The sequence below is a fragment of the Anopheles coustani genome, chromosome 3 (assembly GCF_943734705.1).
Source record: "Anopheles coustani chromosome 3, idAnoCousDA_361_x.2, whole genome shotgun sequence".
Classification (NCBI taxonomy): Eukaryota; Metazoa; Arthropoda; class Insecta; order Diptera; family Culicidae; genus Anopheles; species Anopheles coustani.
The window spans coordinates 18963633-18980829 of record NC_071288.1 but is presented as its reverse complement, the minus strand read 5'-3'; the positions used below and the strand labels follow the sequence as shown (position 1 = coordinate 18980829).

At 44.2% G+C, this 17197-nt stretch overlaps 1 protein-coding gene across 1 annotated transcript in view; it reads right to left on the bottom strand.

The window, feature by feature from the left end:
• The window catches only part of LOC131261211 (protein fem-1 homolog CG6966), a 53202-nt gene extending 37383 nt beyond the window's left edge, over positions 1–15819 (bottom strand). The window contains exons 1-2 of the mRNA XM_058263181.1: positions 15765–15819; positions 14300–15468 (exon numbers count right to left, since the gene is read on the bottom strand). Of these exons, the coding sequence (XP_058119164.1) occupies positions 14300–14434 (135 nt within the window). The 5' untranslated portion in view covers positions 14435–15468; positions 15765–15819. The remainder of the gene's footprint in view (positions 1–14299; positions 15469–15764) is intronic.
• Between the last annotated feature and the right edge of the window lie 1378 nt (positions 15820–17197).

Here is a 17197-nt window from a genome sequence, read left to right as displayed (position 1 = left end):
GTCGAAGCCCATTAAACACTCCTACATTACTTCACTAAATAGTTGCCCATAAACGTGGCTCTTTCTCTTTTGCCTGCCTTAAGGTAGGTTCAATGGTGGTTACTTTTTGTTTTTCTTCTGTGCTCTCCACCCTCCACCGCGGGGTGTTGATCGTCGCTCGTCAGAATTATGTAAGCGGATTAAAGCGCAACCAAGAGGGCTAGCTCGGTGTGCTTTGGGTGAGAAAGAAAACGATCGTGCTTTTGAGAAAGCGATCGTGGTACACACGCGAGACGCTGATTCCGACCGTTAGCGGCATCGTGGAGGAGAAACTGAAAATGTTTGGAAATACTTCCAGTATAGAGCAAAGGGATAAACTATCCCAAAAAGAAACGGTGAGTCACAGGAAAGGTCAAAATAAAAGCACTGGTTACAATGGGGGAGTATACTGGTAACCACGTGCAGCCTTCGGTTCATGACTCATGCTGGCCGTTTTCAAACCCTGCTTTACCCGCAGCATTACCAGCATTGCTTTTAACTGTATTATTAAGTCACGTAAACGAGCTTCTTGTTTCATATTTACGTTCTCCCAATCCGGTGAATGTTTGTGTGCTAGACAATGTTGTCTTAGAAAGTGTGCCTAAATCGTTGCCTTTCCACTTCGTGTGCATTCTCCACCATGACACAAACAAAAAGCGCGAAAAAGCACCCTATCACGATTGGGAACGATTCAGTTCAACATAATTAACCAAACAATCATGCGCAACATAATCGGCGCACGCGAAACGACGGCTCGCTTGAAGAAAAATCGGCGTGAAAAAGATGGATCCTCCTCAACCCAACGAGATGCGGAATGCTGTGTGTATGGGGTGGCAATCAAGCACACAACAACCAAACAGCGCCATGACAGCGTGTTCACGCAAAGTGGAATCGAGAATGAACGCGGAAATTGCGTGCCGAAGCGATTCGTCACGATTTGTGGCACGATGGGAAATTGGCGGGGATAGACGCTGAAGATGGATGAAAACTAAGACAAGTGACGTCCAAATGCACGGTCGCAATGGAAGAAAAAGAACTCTGCTCGGGCAGATGATCAAAGTCACACCAACCAACAACGAAGGGAGCGCGCCGCTGCGTGCTAGAAAGGCCTAGTGTCGGAGTAGAAACAATCCGATAAGTTGAAGATCGAATCTCCCAACCCCATCAACATTGGAAATAATAAAAAAATAAAACAAAAAAAACACATACACTCACACTACAGCACGATCATGGTTGGGATCGCGCAAAATACAACATACACCCATTTTCTTCGAGGCGAGACGTTTCCTTCGCGGTGTGGTTCTTTGGTTGCTCGCACATGCGAACAGGGAACTCCTCGAGTTCAAGGAAGAACGTTGAACCGCGCATCCGGAGCGAAGCCGGGGCCACCACATTTGCGTTGGTTTGTTTGTGCAACCATCCGGACTTGGAATGGTCCGCTGCAGCTGGCCAAGCTGGGTTTGTTTGTTTTCTTTTAATTTTTTCTTCTAAATCGTATAGACATTTTAAGCTGATAGTAATTTTTACCAAGCAATTTAAGGACATTTGTCTTATTTAGTATGTTTAAATTTATTCCAGAATTTTATTTATAAAAACCCGTTTTTATTTCTTTAACACTAGAACTACAGGACCAGACGGATCATTTAGACTGGTCCAGTACTTTTTCAATCACAGTTTTTTCTTAAGGTCCAACAATTGTAGCAAATGTTAATGCATGGCTTTCACACATCCAATGGAATGTTTATTTTTATGTATTCAACAAATAAAATTTCATGCGTAAAAATCGCGGTAATTCTAGTGTTAAGCTTTTGCATCAAGCATGTTTTCCTACAGGGGATTTCCACGGCGTTCGTTTCGTTAAACAAAACCCCCGACTTGTCCGCCCGCTCCAATGCTCGTAGTAAAAAATCGCAAGAAAAGGGGGAAAAGCATATTTCAAGCAAAAAAAAACAAACACGTTTCATTCGTTCTAAATTAAGATCAGAAGTTCGGGCCACCAGAAAGTGGAACCAGACGTTGGCCGCAATCAAAAAGTGGCCAATCTGCGGCGATGCATCAAAGACGGCGGAACAAGAGGCGCAGGGAAACGAGGGGGAAAACAAAATACAACCCACTCCTGGGATGGGTGGGAAAATACGATTGCGTCTGGGCCAAGCCCCGCGGTCCCACCAGGCCAAACACCGGTTCCCTGGGAACGCTACCAACGGTTGGAAATGGGCCAGAATGCATGGTTGGTTAGGTTATGCTTTATTTTGCAACCAGTTTTCCGGCCGGCTCCACCCGGTTTGGCCCCATTATAAGCGTCATTCGGTCGATGGCACATTATGCAATTATTTGGCTTCTTCTTTTTTTTTAGTATAGCTCGGGTAAATGTAGAACATTGGAGATGTACGAAAGAGTTCTCGATAGGAAAAATAACATGGTTGATGTCTAGGTTCACCTACACTCGTTTCGCACTCAGCTGTTCTATCAACGTAAATCCTTCCCATTACCTGTTGAGGGGAGATTTTTTTATTAGATAGATTTTTATTAGATTTATTTTTATCTACTTTTGGTGCATTTTACTTTCGGAATAATCCAGCTCACCCAAAAAAGCTAGAAGAGTTTTAAGTTGTCCATACTGCGATTCCGTGTGACATACCTGTAGTAAGAAAAGAAAACAAAAGGTTAGTATGAAAGTTTGGAAAATCATTCAGCTCATAAATTAATCACCACAAATTCTCATTCTCCTGATCAACATAGACTAAGTGAGATTGGTTCTACCCAAATACACCTGCACCTGTTGGCTGATCCGTTGAGCAGCATCTGTTTGAGTAATCCAAAGCAGCAAGGCAAACTTTCCTCCTCTCACGACATCGTACGAAACAAAAATGTTTATTTATAACGAGTGTTTTGGGAACGATGAAAACCGTTCACTTTTCCGCCCCACCAGTCCGTTTTCAGCACACTGTAATATTCTTCGAGAAGAAATGTCACCCGGTTTCGGTGGCAGCTGAAGCAAAGAAAACGCGAGATGAAAGAAAACCCGCGGGTTTCCTAGTGACTTTTGCAGCCACAAACATTACAATTTACGAGCGCACAGCATCAACTAAACAAACCAACCGAACGGATTTCCCTCAAGCAACCAAACGGGTGCTTCAATTTGTGCTTCTACGCACACTAACACTCACTGACGGCATCCAGATGGGGTTTCCGCGGAAACCGAACCGATTGCGAGAGAAAACACCCACCCACAACGTGCTAGATTTTTTTCTCCCCAGCTTTTCCGTCCACAAATGGGGATGACGCGAAACGTTTATTTCCCGCGCGAGGAAATTAGAGATAGGGAGAGGGCGAGTCAACGCAGGACGAAAGCAAACGCGCGGGATTTTCGCGGAAATCTCCTAGACTAAGGTTAAGGTTACCAACACCTACACGCACACCAAACTCGTTATCCACCTCTGGTTCTTGGTCTAGCTGGCCGAAAAAGGAAGGGAAGAAGTGTTGATTTGATGGCACTACACCGCGGCTTGTTAGGGATGCCCTTGAAAATTAGTTTCCGTGCGAGTGGTCTACCGTTTCGGGCAAAGGTGAATGTACCCTCAACAACAAGTCTACAAGTGTCCCCAAGAAAATCGCCGAACAACAACGCGAAGACGGCGGGAATTGGAGAGTTGGAAAGTGAAGGAACTGCGGGGGCAATAAAATAAGGTCCACCATAGAACAAAAGGAAAAACGCGGGCCAGTAAATAACCACTTTGCTAGAAGTGAAAAATGTTGTTGCTTCGGACTGTGGTTCAACATAAGAATCATATTTTTAAACGCTTACGCAATTACGATTCAACAAACGGGAAGAAATTAAAGCACACAATCTGAGCACTAAATAAAGTAACATTACCATTCCAAACTAATTGAAGCAAACTGTCACCGATCCAATTAAAATACCACTTTAAAATCAATGTCTTCAGTGATACCAACATGGATGGTATGATATTACCACCATCATCAACGTTTTCATTCACTCGTTAACTCCAAAAAACGGTTCACCAGTAATACTTTTCTATATCTCTCCCAAAAACCAACACGGAAATTATGCTAATAACCTCGGCTTAGTTTGACCCAACCCACGCCCCAAAGCTATGTTGTTTAGCATATGTCCCCCCATGGACGTGTGACGATCAACAGTACCACACAACGGGGGAGACGGTGTTGACAATTCGAGTGGGTGTACACACTCTGGCTTCGACACTGATGTTATCTCATTTTCGACCAAACGGTGACCACAAATTATCAAGCAAATGTTCAACCGACAGCTGTGCTTAAATAGTAAACTACATTTTTTTTTCACCTACGGCAGCTTTTAGATGGTTAAAAGGGATTTACCCCGACAATTAAATGCAAGTTTGTTGGTTTCATTTCGAATATGCTTATCGCACAAACGTTTGTTTTTGTGGCGCTTTCGGGCATAGACTAAATCGTTAAGACATTTAGACGTTAGTATAATATACGATACGACTTCACAACAAATTCACTGGGTTGATAGCTAGGCAAAAATTAAATCCGAACGCTGTCGTACAGCCAGAAAAAAATGCTTGAAATTAGGAATAACTTGTTTCTTAAAACCTTAGTCCAGAACCTTCTTAACTGTTCAACGGTTACGTGACTTTGTCTTGCAATTTTTGTAAAAATTGTATAGGCTCACACACATTTGTTGAAGTTTAGTAGGATTTAAGCATTCGAGATAGCACGAGCAATTAAGTTTGGATCAGTTTCATCTGTGGTATTAACATTAAACATAATTGCTGTAAAATGAAAAGGCCAAGTGAATATTTAACGCCGATTGGAGAGAAACTGATTGCCTTATTCTGAAAGCATCCAACAGGAAAGGAACAAAATTAGTTAACCCTTTCAGGAGCATAAGCTATTAAAGACTAAAATTGACAATAAAACAAAATATTTTGGCTATTTGAGGTGTCAAATAATAGAATATCACCAGAGAAACCTTACAGTCTGTGTAGGTTTTTTTTAATAATTTGATGGGAAATATTTTTCCCTATGGACCATAAAAGTAAATAAACGACGGAATTTTACGATTATGATATCGGAATTTATTTTATTTGCTATCCACTACAAATTACAAATCAAAATTAAAAAAAAAGATCTTAGCCATTTCTGTAAAAAAATAATAAATTCATCAAGTCCAATAAACTTTCCAAACCTTGTTGATTGAAACGCACGAATGGTGCAATGGAGCAATTACTTTTGATAGTTCTTTTTTGTTTATTCGCTCAAAAATACATATGCCGCCTTTGACATAATGTTTTCTTTGATGTTTCATTTCAAAAGTATCTTTAATTTTAATAATACTTGAACAAACAGTAACGAGTTTTGTAGATGGGAACAATATTTCCCGTGGTCGTGAAAGGGTTAATATATCAGTTAATTTAGCTCCCTACAAAAATGTGTTCGTAGCTTTCAGTCGTACATTTTTACCGATGGGTTTTTGTGATTCGCTCTCGATTTAGGAGATCTAAAAAGTGTACCTTCTTGTCCTAACATGTGGACTGTAACGATAACCAGGGGACTTTATACTTTGATGCCCCGGAAATAGGAACCAATCGATACGAGCATTGAAAGAACGAACAGAAAACAACAAAGGAAACTGGGCAGTGCCAATGGCGGACCAACCGACAAGCACGACACGAGCTCGGGGGTTGAACTGGCCGGTCAAAGGTCAAGGCAAGCTGAACACACACAAGGCTTGGCTCTTACTTGAACCGCGTCGTTTGCAACAAACGCGCGTTTGTTTGGTTGTTTGGGATTTGGTTCCGGTGCACACGAGTGTGGTTAGATAAAGTGAGAGAGGAACAGAGAGCTGTTGGACGTGACAGCACCACCAACATCACGGACACCCACCCCTCCCCGACTGCCGCCCTTCGTCCTCCAATTTGTGGTGACGGTCGGTACATGATTTCGTTTCAAAATGACATTACGTGAGCAGCAGCCGTTGCGCCTCGAGTGACCCCACGATTGTGGCCGCCAATGCCCACTCCATCACCAACACAGGCGCCGTTGTCTAACCATACTTCAAACCGCGCACCGGAAGCACCGAGCACCGTCGATAAGCAGGTGTGGCAGGGGGCGGGAGGTGAATAATTGATGGCTCGCACCCGGTTCGACCACCGGCCACCGTAATGGTGGACGGCACTCTCACCAGCGTATCATCTGGGTGTCTGATAACAGGTGTTTCCGTGGCGGATTCCTCCACCCAAAGCACCTCTGGCCACTTTACCCCCTTCGCGAGGATCCTCTCCCGTGGTTTGGCACATATGGCCCACCCCAGATGGAACTGAATGCGTGTGCGTAAATGGACCATTATGTCGCCGAATTAGCTTCCGATGACGTGCAAGAAAACACACTCCGAGATCGGGCCGAGAAAAGGAAAGAAAAATGGCGCTCGAGCGACGCCATCCAAATCGGAGCGCAACTGCGTCAACCTTTCCTTTGACGTGCGCGGCGTTGTTGCTGCTGGGCCGGGTCGGGCCAAATATTTTGGAGGTTGAGAAGTCGGCAGGAGTGTCGCGTTGTTGCGTGCGCCAGAACCACCAAAAGAAAAAGGTTGACCGAGCTTTTGTTTGTCACGTTCTGTTTTATTTATAGAACCCGAACCTTTCCCTTTTACCCGAGAGGGTGGACATTCTGTATGTTCCAAAAACATGCGTAGCCCATACCCAGGGCAGACCAATCGATACTAATGATAGCCTGATACTAAAATTATATTCAAAGGTATGGATAGGAAAGTCAACAATAGATTATCAAACAAGAGAACACTGGGAGGGTGAAACAAATCGAGGGAGTTGGTATGCATTAAAGAAGAATGTACGAACGAAAGGAGCAAGTGTACTACCGAAGCACAAAAAACACTTATTTTAAATTTATCAACCCGAAGGAATTTGAGGAATCGCAAAGACAACTTGTACATCTTCCTCCAGACTACCTTCGTAACCATAGAAATTCCCATGGAGATAACTTACATCAATGCTCAGCCGGGCGGAAGCAATAACAACCGTCGTCTTTCGATTGAGTTATCCCCCCCACCTCGCTGCAAACCGGAAGCAACACGTGCGTTGGCGTGCAGACTATCGATCGACACGCATGAAACCCATAAGCCGGGTGCGTGCTTTCGCTTTCGATCTTCTTCTCCTTGCCCCAATGCTAAGATGCAATAACTCAAGCGACACGCGAAGAAAGCTAGTGCACAAGACGCATCGAGTTACGTCGGCCGATAAGCCTACGGATGATGCTGCAGCAGCAACAAGTTGGTTTGTTTTACAATGTGGAAAAATGTCTCGGTACGATCGGGCTCTTCAGAGCTTCCAACGCAATGTTTTTGATAAGTTATGAAAAAGTGCTTCGCTGCTCGATTAGGTTAGCAAAGCTTTAGGCTTACATGAAACTGAAAAATAAAATAGATAAATGTAAACCATAAAAAACTCAGAAAGCAATTGAAAAGAACCCTCCCGGAACATTAAGAATGATACTTCGAATAACAAAACTGTTTTGCTGCAAATCACCCAAAACAAACTTAAATGCCTCCCTTAAAAGGAGAAGCTTTTTTCGTGAGTTAACATGAAGCTTCCGCATTCACGACCAAAGTAAGCCACCACAATTCTGGCATTCCCATTTTGGGCAGTAAAAAATTACCCACCAACAGTGTTAACGAGCCCTCGTACAGCCCAAATTTCAGCATATGATGAAACTAGAACCTGTTTACACCGTTTACGCGAATCGTGCTGAAACGTTGAGAAGTCACAATCTTTCACAAAACCGGTTTACAGTGAACACCGCTGTGGAGCAGAACAGAAAAAGCTCCCCAACCGGGGTACAAATCACGTCTCTAGATAAACTTATAATAGTACGTTCGCAACAAAAGGAATAGGTAAGATTTCGCTACTACAATTTTCTTGAAAGAGTGGTAAAACCCTGCTGCGTACGTCCCGGAAGACGACCACAGATAATGGTGAGGAGGATCGGCTTGAATCCAAATATGGACTTCCTTAGTGACGACTCGCACAACGGTAATGAACGACCACAATAGACGCATGGCTCAAGGATAATCTGTTCAGTCTTCCGCCATTGGGAGGGTAGGTCCGGCTGGCAAGAAAGGATTGTGAACAAGCTGGGCTTGAGTCATCAGTTTTATTAAACGCCAATTCTTCTGAGGACTGAAGGTACTAGACAACCAAATAGACAAGGAAGATAAGAAAAGACATGCATATTGATTTCGTGGCTTTCAGACATGTGATTTTACTGTGAGATCTTATTACGTTTCTTATAAGTTCCTTATAAGAATAACTTTACAATGTACAATACAACTAAGGATTGTAAACAAGCTGGGCTTGAGTCATCAATTTTATTAAACGCAAATTCTTCTGAGGACTCAAGGTAGTAGACAACCAAACAGACAGTAGACATGTGTATTGATTTCGTGGCTTTCAGACTTGTGATCTTACTATGAGATCTTATTACGTTTTTTGTATGTTCCTTATAATAGTAACATCAAAATTAACCTTTCACAAAAACTGGTCAAACAGGTAGTTGGTGTAGAATTTGCTGCAAGAGTTTATAGACGATACTATTCCGACTGATTGATGACACCAGTCCAAACATGGATCGTACCCATAACATAATTAATTAATAATGGGCAGTGGATCGGATCGGAGCATTTCCAGCATTTCTTCGGCTGTGGGAACGACCGATCCCAAGATGTTTAACGATTACTGCCCTCTTCAGACCGACTGAGGCAGATGCTCATTCCCGCCCGTTACCAATCGTCCACGAACAGGTCAACGATCGTAATTGTCGCTCTTTGTGTGCGAAGCAGTGGGGGGAAAAGATGGCCCTCGGGAAGAACTTCTTAAGAACGGAAACTCGGACACAAAGAACTCTGTCGTTGCTGGCGACCAGACGTCGGAGCGGAGAGCAACCGATGGCAAAAGGAAAACAACGAATAGAGAGAAAAAAAAACCCCTGATCGATATCCGGAAGCGGACGACGTTGGAGCAACAACCGACCGTTACGACTGGACAGGGCGACTTTTGAAGTTGTTGAAGGAAAGGGGGGTGGTGGTGGTGGTGGTGGTGAGGGGGATAAATTCATGGCGGCTCGGAAAGCGTGATTGAGAATGTTATTTTTAACTGCAGCATGAAGGTCAACCGGTTTTCGATCCGCGTGCGCGCGCTACAAGCCGAAGACGACGACGACAACGGCGTCCACGCTGAACGGTGCTAAACGAAGCAACTTTGTTCAAGCGGTCAAGCGAACGGACCGGATCGGTGCTGAAAGAGAACTCTTCGGAACGTCTATGACGGATCAAACGTAGAATTCATAGCAAACGGGATTCATCGTGCGCATTACAAATTAAGATGGTAGATTAAGAAATTTGATTTTGTAAATTTAAGGGCAAGATACAAACCATTGAATGGTTGTAAGAACATCGCAATAGTGTAAACATTATCATTTTTAATATGAACATACCTTAGTGCATCAAAGCAAGAAAACTGTTTAAATAAGGGTACATAAACCTTGTGCAATGAATTGAAATTTACCATTTTTTACTCAACAAATAAATGATTGAAATTATATGTTTAAACAGCCCAAAAACAGTTTACACTCTCAGAAAACAACAAGAAAACCAAACTTGTAAAATAAAAAAGATGAAAATCCCCCACCAAATAAATAGCGATGATGATTCCATTAAGAACAAAAAAACATAACTTGGATTGTGAATAATTCTTCAGATTGATAAACAAAATTAAAAAATCTTCTATAAAAAAATGACAAATGTCCCTGTCCTAATAGACGATAATTTGATGCATTATGTAATTCTTTCTTTGCAAGCAAAGAAGTTCACGACTAGGGAATTCAGGACCGTAACCATCCATTTGCGGTTGATTGGTGCCCTTTCACTGAAGATTTTCCCCGTGGCACAGGCCATCATCCCCCCCTCCATTTGGCATCACTCATCGCACCCTGGCCAACGTTTACGGACAATTTTTGTTCGTAACCGGTGGCCTACATTCGATAATCGCAACCGCCGACCGAGCTCGACGGGGTGAAATCCGCGCTCAAACACGAAGCAAAAGCACGCAAGCATCGCACAGTGAGACGGTAGGGGGAGGGAGGGAAATATTACATCTGGGCCCCGCCGGTGCAACCAAAACTCCAGACGCGAGGGCGAAATGGAAAAACTCGAGCAGAAAATATGAAAGCGAAAGTGAACAATCGGAGGGTGTGAAACAGAAGGTTTCCGAAAAAAAGAAAAAATAAAATCGAACCACTCCAAAGGGTAGGCGGCGGTGGGAAAGTGTGGTGGAAATCAAAAAGAAAACTAATGGTCGACTGGGCTAGCAATCTAATAACCAAACCGGACCACCGATCGATTACGCACCCGCGACGAAGACGATCGACAGGGTGGAGTTTTTATTATGGCAGCACCAAAGTGCTGAAAAATGGATCGCCGATTTGCGGGGAGGGAAATCTTTGTGAAACGAAAGATAAGCCATCATCATTTGGCCATGGTGCGGCGGCACTTTTGGCGTTGCCTTTTTGATGTAATACATGAGAAGCACGAGACACATATGGGGGGAGCTTTATTTTCCCCCAAATTTCCCCGATCGATCGTGCGATTTAACGCCGATCGGAAAAGTGTAGCATTATCGCCGTTGGAAGAGATCCTCATTAGACACGGCACAACCGCCGGGCCATTAGGGAAAATGGGCCGTTTTGTGAAGGAAAGGAAACGTCTGACATGATGCAATACTTTTTTCCATTGAAGATTAAAGCGGGAAGAGAGAAGCGGGGAGGGTGCATTCGATCGGGACGAAACTGAATTGAACTCATATCGTGGATGATAAAAATCAATATGTCTTTGCGAAATGGCACCACCATTACCTTCCGTCTTTCCGATAATAAACCTCCTACTCCTCGATTTCGAGCAGTAAACACTAACCTTTCCTCGCAACCCAATCCAAAAGGTAAAATGGTAGCGGAAAGCGATGGGGCGGTTGCTGAAAAGATCCCAACGGAAAAGCTATCAATTGCAAAAGCCCCAAATGGAGGGGCCCAAACTCAAACAAACTTGCAAAAGAAGTACCACCCACTTGCGTTTTGGCAGATTTGCGGGCTCCGCGGCATTAGATAGAGTGGCCGATAATAAAAGCATAACAAACTGCAATAAAATATGGCTCTTTTTGACGGTGAAAACTCACCCCCAACGAGGGGTCGGTTTGCAATTTTTTAACGCTCGTTTTTTCGCTTGTGTTTTCTGACCGTGCTTGTGTTTTCTGACGGTGGTTTCGGTTGCGAAAAGTTAGGTGGCTCTCACTTTTTTCTACACCCCTTCCACCCATCCCGTTCGGTTCACCATAGTTTATTGCCGAACGGCGAACTAGGGCAGAAAAGTGACAGCGACAGGCCTCACCAGACCAGCCCGACCGACGAAAGAAGAGGGCGGTTGGTTGGAAGCGATCCGCGATATTGTTGCATCGATATTTTGTGCGCCCCATCGGGGTGCGACCTTGAAACGCATCACCCTCGAAAACTGCAGGAAAACCGAAAAACGATAAGAAAAAGCGCGCCGCCGTGGCCAACGGAAATTGAGCACGTTGGATGGATGTAGTGTAGGGCGTGTGTTGGTTTTTTATTCGGTTTGTTGCTTCAACCTGTTAGGGATGTTGTTTCGACACTAATCGATTTTGCATGACGAGGAATTTTGGTTCAAACGCTGTTTTGGAAATAAAAGCATGATGAGTTTTTCAATTTAAAAAAACGTGTTCCAGCAATAAAACACACAAAACGGAAGACTTCGAAATGGTTTTATTCTCACACGGATACATTCCAAACACAAATATGGAATGCCATTTTAAAAGACAGACACATGAATCTAATCATAAAGGTTTGCTGTCACCAACCCGGAAAATAGCATAAATCACGGACCAGCAAAAGCGAAGTGATTTTCATACGTGCCTAAACCGCCGGCCACGTGAACGCAGATACCAAGGGCTCCTCCTGGTGGCCACTGAAATAGGATTAGAAATTGCGCCAGACGGAGGAGGAGCACGACGGCGTAGATATTTGGTGTCCACGACCACGTGGTCGCGTGTTTTGCGCCGATTCCGTGGTGCCTCCTTCCGAACACATGTCCCATCGTTTGGTGCAGGTGCACAGAGAGCCGGTCAATCGGCTGGAGTGTGTCGCTGTCCTAGCACACTCTTGGTGCCGAACGTGCAAGTGAAAGCACACGTGACAGGGACACGTTTTGTTCCCGACCACTTTCCCATCCAGTTCGCTTCGAGCGGGATTCTAGGCCGTACGTGGGGTATGGTAATGGTAAAAAGCTTGCTACAAATGTAAAAGGATTCGGTGCCCATGAAGACCGCGTGCAATAAATTCTTGTGCCAGGGACATGCCATCCACTTCACATTCGTTCGGGTGCAGCGCTGGTGTACCATTCCATTCCGGAGCGTGTATCGATCAAATATCGGCGCGACACTTGTCCACAGGCAAATTTTATTACAGTGCACCCCCCGGGGTGAGATGGGGGAGGACCGACCGAGCCGTAATTCCCTAACTGTAATCATAAATCAAAGAAAAAAAAAAGAACTAAAACAAACATTACCCCAATCTTTATCGACCTTTCGGGTGGGGTTTAGTCCGGGGGCAACGAGAACATTCATCAGCTCGGGGACAATTTGTTTGCTCCGTTATTAATCACGTTAATAGCATTTCGAACACTAAGTTGCCAAGCGCCAAAAATTGGAGCTGATTAAGGAACGCGATGTGAAGCAAAAAATTGACCCTGACCGAAACAACCACATGCACGCGCACATGCAGAACTCCACATCTTCACGGTTTGTCCTAATAAGATTAGCGGCGACAAAAAAAAAAACCGTGGAATGCCGGGTAGCCTCCCGCTCGTGACATCCGTTTGGTTGTTGTTTAATTTCGGAGGTTGAGGTTAACGGTTGACGGCGGTACGCTTCGAAACGTGCACCTGCTAGTGGCATAGCACGTGATTAGGAGCAAACTTTGGCGCCATCGAAAACTAAGAAATGACACAAATTACAAAATAGAAGATTTGCGAAGTAGGATTTTTTATCAAAACATTGTGTACGGGCAAATCGAACGATGGCATCATCGGTTATCAGTTGACAATTCTCATACGGTTCAGTAACAGCACAGTTGATTATTGTAAAACAGGGTTTCTTTAAATGTTTAATCAGCTGTACAAAATACATAGATTTAGAAAAAAAATTCCAATTATTCAACCCGTTCCAACCATGAGTATTTATTTCTTGCACGCTTCTTTCAGAGAACGTTAGTTTATTTTTTATAGTTATTTTTTTTTTGTATTTTACATCCAAAAATCTGAATGACTAAATGTACGTGGTGTCAAATTTTCCAGTTGTTTGCTCCATTTTATCACAAGTCTTGTACCAAAAAGTCTATGAAATCAATTTGTTTTCTTCAAAATAGATTCTATTATTCACTCTAACGTGATAACGCACCATGCCCTGATCTGTAGCAACGTAAAAACACAACAAGCAGCCCACCAGCTTCCCTGGAACGCAGATTCTGCGCGGCAGAGTGGGAGTACTGAGCTCGTGCTCAAAAGTAAACAAATCGAGTTTACCTCCGATGGTGCAGGATGCTGCTTGCAACGAATGGATGCGCGACGCAGTTCCATTTTCCCGCGAAGAAATCGACAAGATACTCGATTTCGATTTCGCTTTTGTTTTTTTGCCAAGGAAAAGAACCGACGTACATAACGGGTTCACACCTTTCACTCTATCAGCATCCCCCCGGGGGGAAAACGCCCACAGCAGAACAGGGGGTTGGAATTACATAACCTAGTTTTCGTTTTCGAGCACTTTCGAGAGTGTTGATTGCTATCGTTTGCTCTGACCATCACCCGCACAGGACACTCCCGAGCACATGTGCATTGTCCTGACGCAGTCGTTGCCAGGCAACTGCTGCTCATCTACTATTTATATAAACCTTTTTAGCGACTCGTTGGTGGTGCTGGTAATAAAAAAAAAACTGCTGAACCAAAAACGGAACGCCATTTACGTTCAACGCGAGGTGTGAAGTGTTCGTGCATGGCATGGCATACCAACACACCATAGGACTTCGCTTATCTCTCCGCTTATCGGCCCTAGCCGTTGGGCCCCTGTATTGGTGCGGCGTTCGAAGGGCCAACAAAAAAAAAACAAGGAACATCCGATAGGACACGTTTACCTACCTTCAGCGCAAGCAAGTTGCCACTGCGAGCCGCGTTGAACACGCTCTCCACCACCGAGGGCAGCATCGTTCCGTTTTCGGCCATCGTTTGTTGGCCGACGGCTGCTGCGTCGGATGACGGTTGGGACGAAGTCATCGGGGCCCGACGTTCCACGCAGGATTGTGCTGCACTTGTACCCCGCGTGGCCCAAGCTCAAGGAGAAATCCCACGATCCCGGGTCGGTTCTGGGAAACGCCTAACGTAGACGGGCGACCTTTCTTAGGCCCTTTTATGAGCTCCTTCTTTCTTCGCTGGGATTCCTTCTATCTTCTACTTCCAGCTCACGGCTCCTTTTGCTTTCACTTCATAGGCAACCACACACACAAAACACACGCACAAACACAGGAGCTACACCACAGGCCCCCGGGGGCACAAACATGCACTTTTCCACTACGTCACACGGACGCGCAAGCACACATACAACCCTCCACTACACGGAGCACCAGATCCTACGGTAAACCTTCGCGTGGTTTCTTCAACTTCGGGACGGTTGTTTATCCCGATGACACTTCGTTTCGACTGCTTGGATTGATTTCTAATCCGCTTGTTTATCCTTGCACGGCGCAAAAAGGAGGCGACGACGTAATTTGTCGCTGGCAGTACCTGCTTTTCCCGTTGTGGGTTTTCCACGGCTGCAAAAAGGATGCTGTGGCGCTCTCTCGCTCTGCTTCGTCTTCTTACTCGGCCGTCGGTGTTCTTCTTCCCGCTGGGATTTCCTCCGCTCTGTTTATCTGGCTTGGTTTTCGCTGCTCGCCTTCAACTCTATTTCCTCACTGATCGGTTGGAATCAGTGGAAGGGAACAAAGGAAACTCAAGGAGCAGAGGGAAACTTCCGCTCGAAAGACAACAAAATCGTGTTTTTTATTCTTTTACGTTGACTTTTCTCTTCGCATCAAATGCTCCGGGTTGCGGAGTACGGAAACAAAATGACATTACACTTTTCACTCGAGCGTTCGCTTATCGGAGGCTTGGCAGTTTCGAGTAACAAATAGCAGCACCTGATGGTCTCTGCTCTGGAAGAAGTCACCAGAAAAGGTTCCTAATCGCTTCTACCTCGACGATTGCTGCGTTGTTTCGTGCGTTCTCGACCCCGCTTTTGGGTTGTTTCTTCTATCGATCTCGGCGTGTTGCTTGAAGAAGGAACGGAGAATCGTTAAACATGCAAAGCAGGTACGTGAACCTTTCCTTGTGCCTAAGATCTTTCTTGTGCGTAGCCGTTTCGATAGAATGCACTAGAAAACGCTACTTTTACCAGCCGCCAGCTTCGAGACGTCGACGTTCGCTTTTATCTTTTCTAGACGTTCAACACTCACATACATACGCACCACCACCGAATGAGAACGGTTGCTGATAATGATTTCTCAGTACAAATGTGTTGTTTTCCTCACAACGCCTCGTCGCTTTCGCGGTGGTCTGTTATACGTACGAAAAGTATGCTTCAACTGTGAAAGGCTAACTGCCCGCACCTTATGACTTTTTCTGTTTATTTCTTTTGTTTGATTCGGTGAACGCGTGCGATAGCAGTTCCCTTACGCCGACCGTTTTCACACCGAGCACAACGAATGCGAGCGAGCAACTGACGAAGGACCGAAATGATGCGGGTAGTGTTGGCAGAATTATAATGACGAAGATTCGAAGATTCGATTCATACACGGATTCTAAGGATTCGATTCAATTGAGATTCGAATCAGATTTGATTTGTTTGGGGATTCGAATCAGATTTGATTCTTTTGAGACTCGATTTGATTCAGTTTTTAATTGACAGACACGAAGTAAATCAAATTAGTCACGTAACGAATCGATCTAGAGACAATGTGCTTGATTTCAGATAACTCAAATCGAGTGCTGAATACATTCGATTGAACATATTAAGCAGACAATAGACGGGGCGCGGCCAGTGCGTCCGTATCTTTACCGTATTTTGAATGAAAATATCACTCTTTATTGAGGATTTCTTTAGACAATATTTAAAATAAAAACTTTTCGCGACTGTTTGATGTATTCGGATGCGGATTTGAGGATTTGATTTACCCACCACTAGATCGAAGCTGCAGGGCGTCAAGCTGGCATCAACAATCTTCAAAAACCTACTTGTCTACGGTAACAACTTAAATACTGACTTATTTAGCTAATTTGTTAATAACTCTTCGGTGCCTGGGTCAATTTCATCAACAGTTTACCGAAAAATCTAAAACAGCATAACTTGGCGGATAAACGGATTCGATGCAACAACATTTGACTACAACAGAATTTCAAAAAATCACACAGAGGGCGCTGCATGTTACCATTCGTTAGAGGTGGCCAATACGTGCCAGAGCTCAGCCAACATCGTTTCCATTTTTAACTTTCCTTGGATTTTAATATGTAAATTTGACTGCCAGGCTATTTAATACTATTGGAATTCTTTGGAAACAATGTTCAGGAGAAAATAATTAGAAGCCATGAAGCTGTGGAGGATGTAACGCAACTTTGGATTGTAACTAGTTACTCACGCAAACACGTTGCACAACGCAAAAGATCAAACGAATGGTATGGCAAAACTCTAGAAAATGCAAAACAAGATTTCTTCCATTTCAGACGATTTTACCAAAAAGTTCGACAAGCTCTAATCAATTATCATTTCTAAAGAAATTGTTATCTGTAATTTCTGTATGTAAGCATCGAAGTGCACACTCTAAACACGTACACTCACTGTCATTCAATCAAACGTAAACAAACCTTGCGACTTGGCGAACAAACTTCACTGATTCAGTCGAACAAGTGCTTTCGTCTGGTGCGGTGTACGTGCGTGTCCGTTTATTCAACTCGTTTGCGCTTCTAACGTTGACGGTAGCCTACGATCGTCGGCGTCAGCTCCGG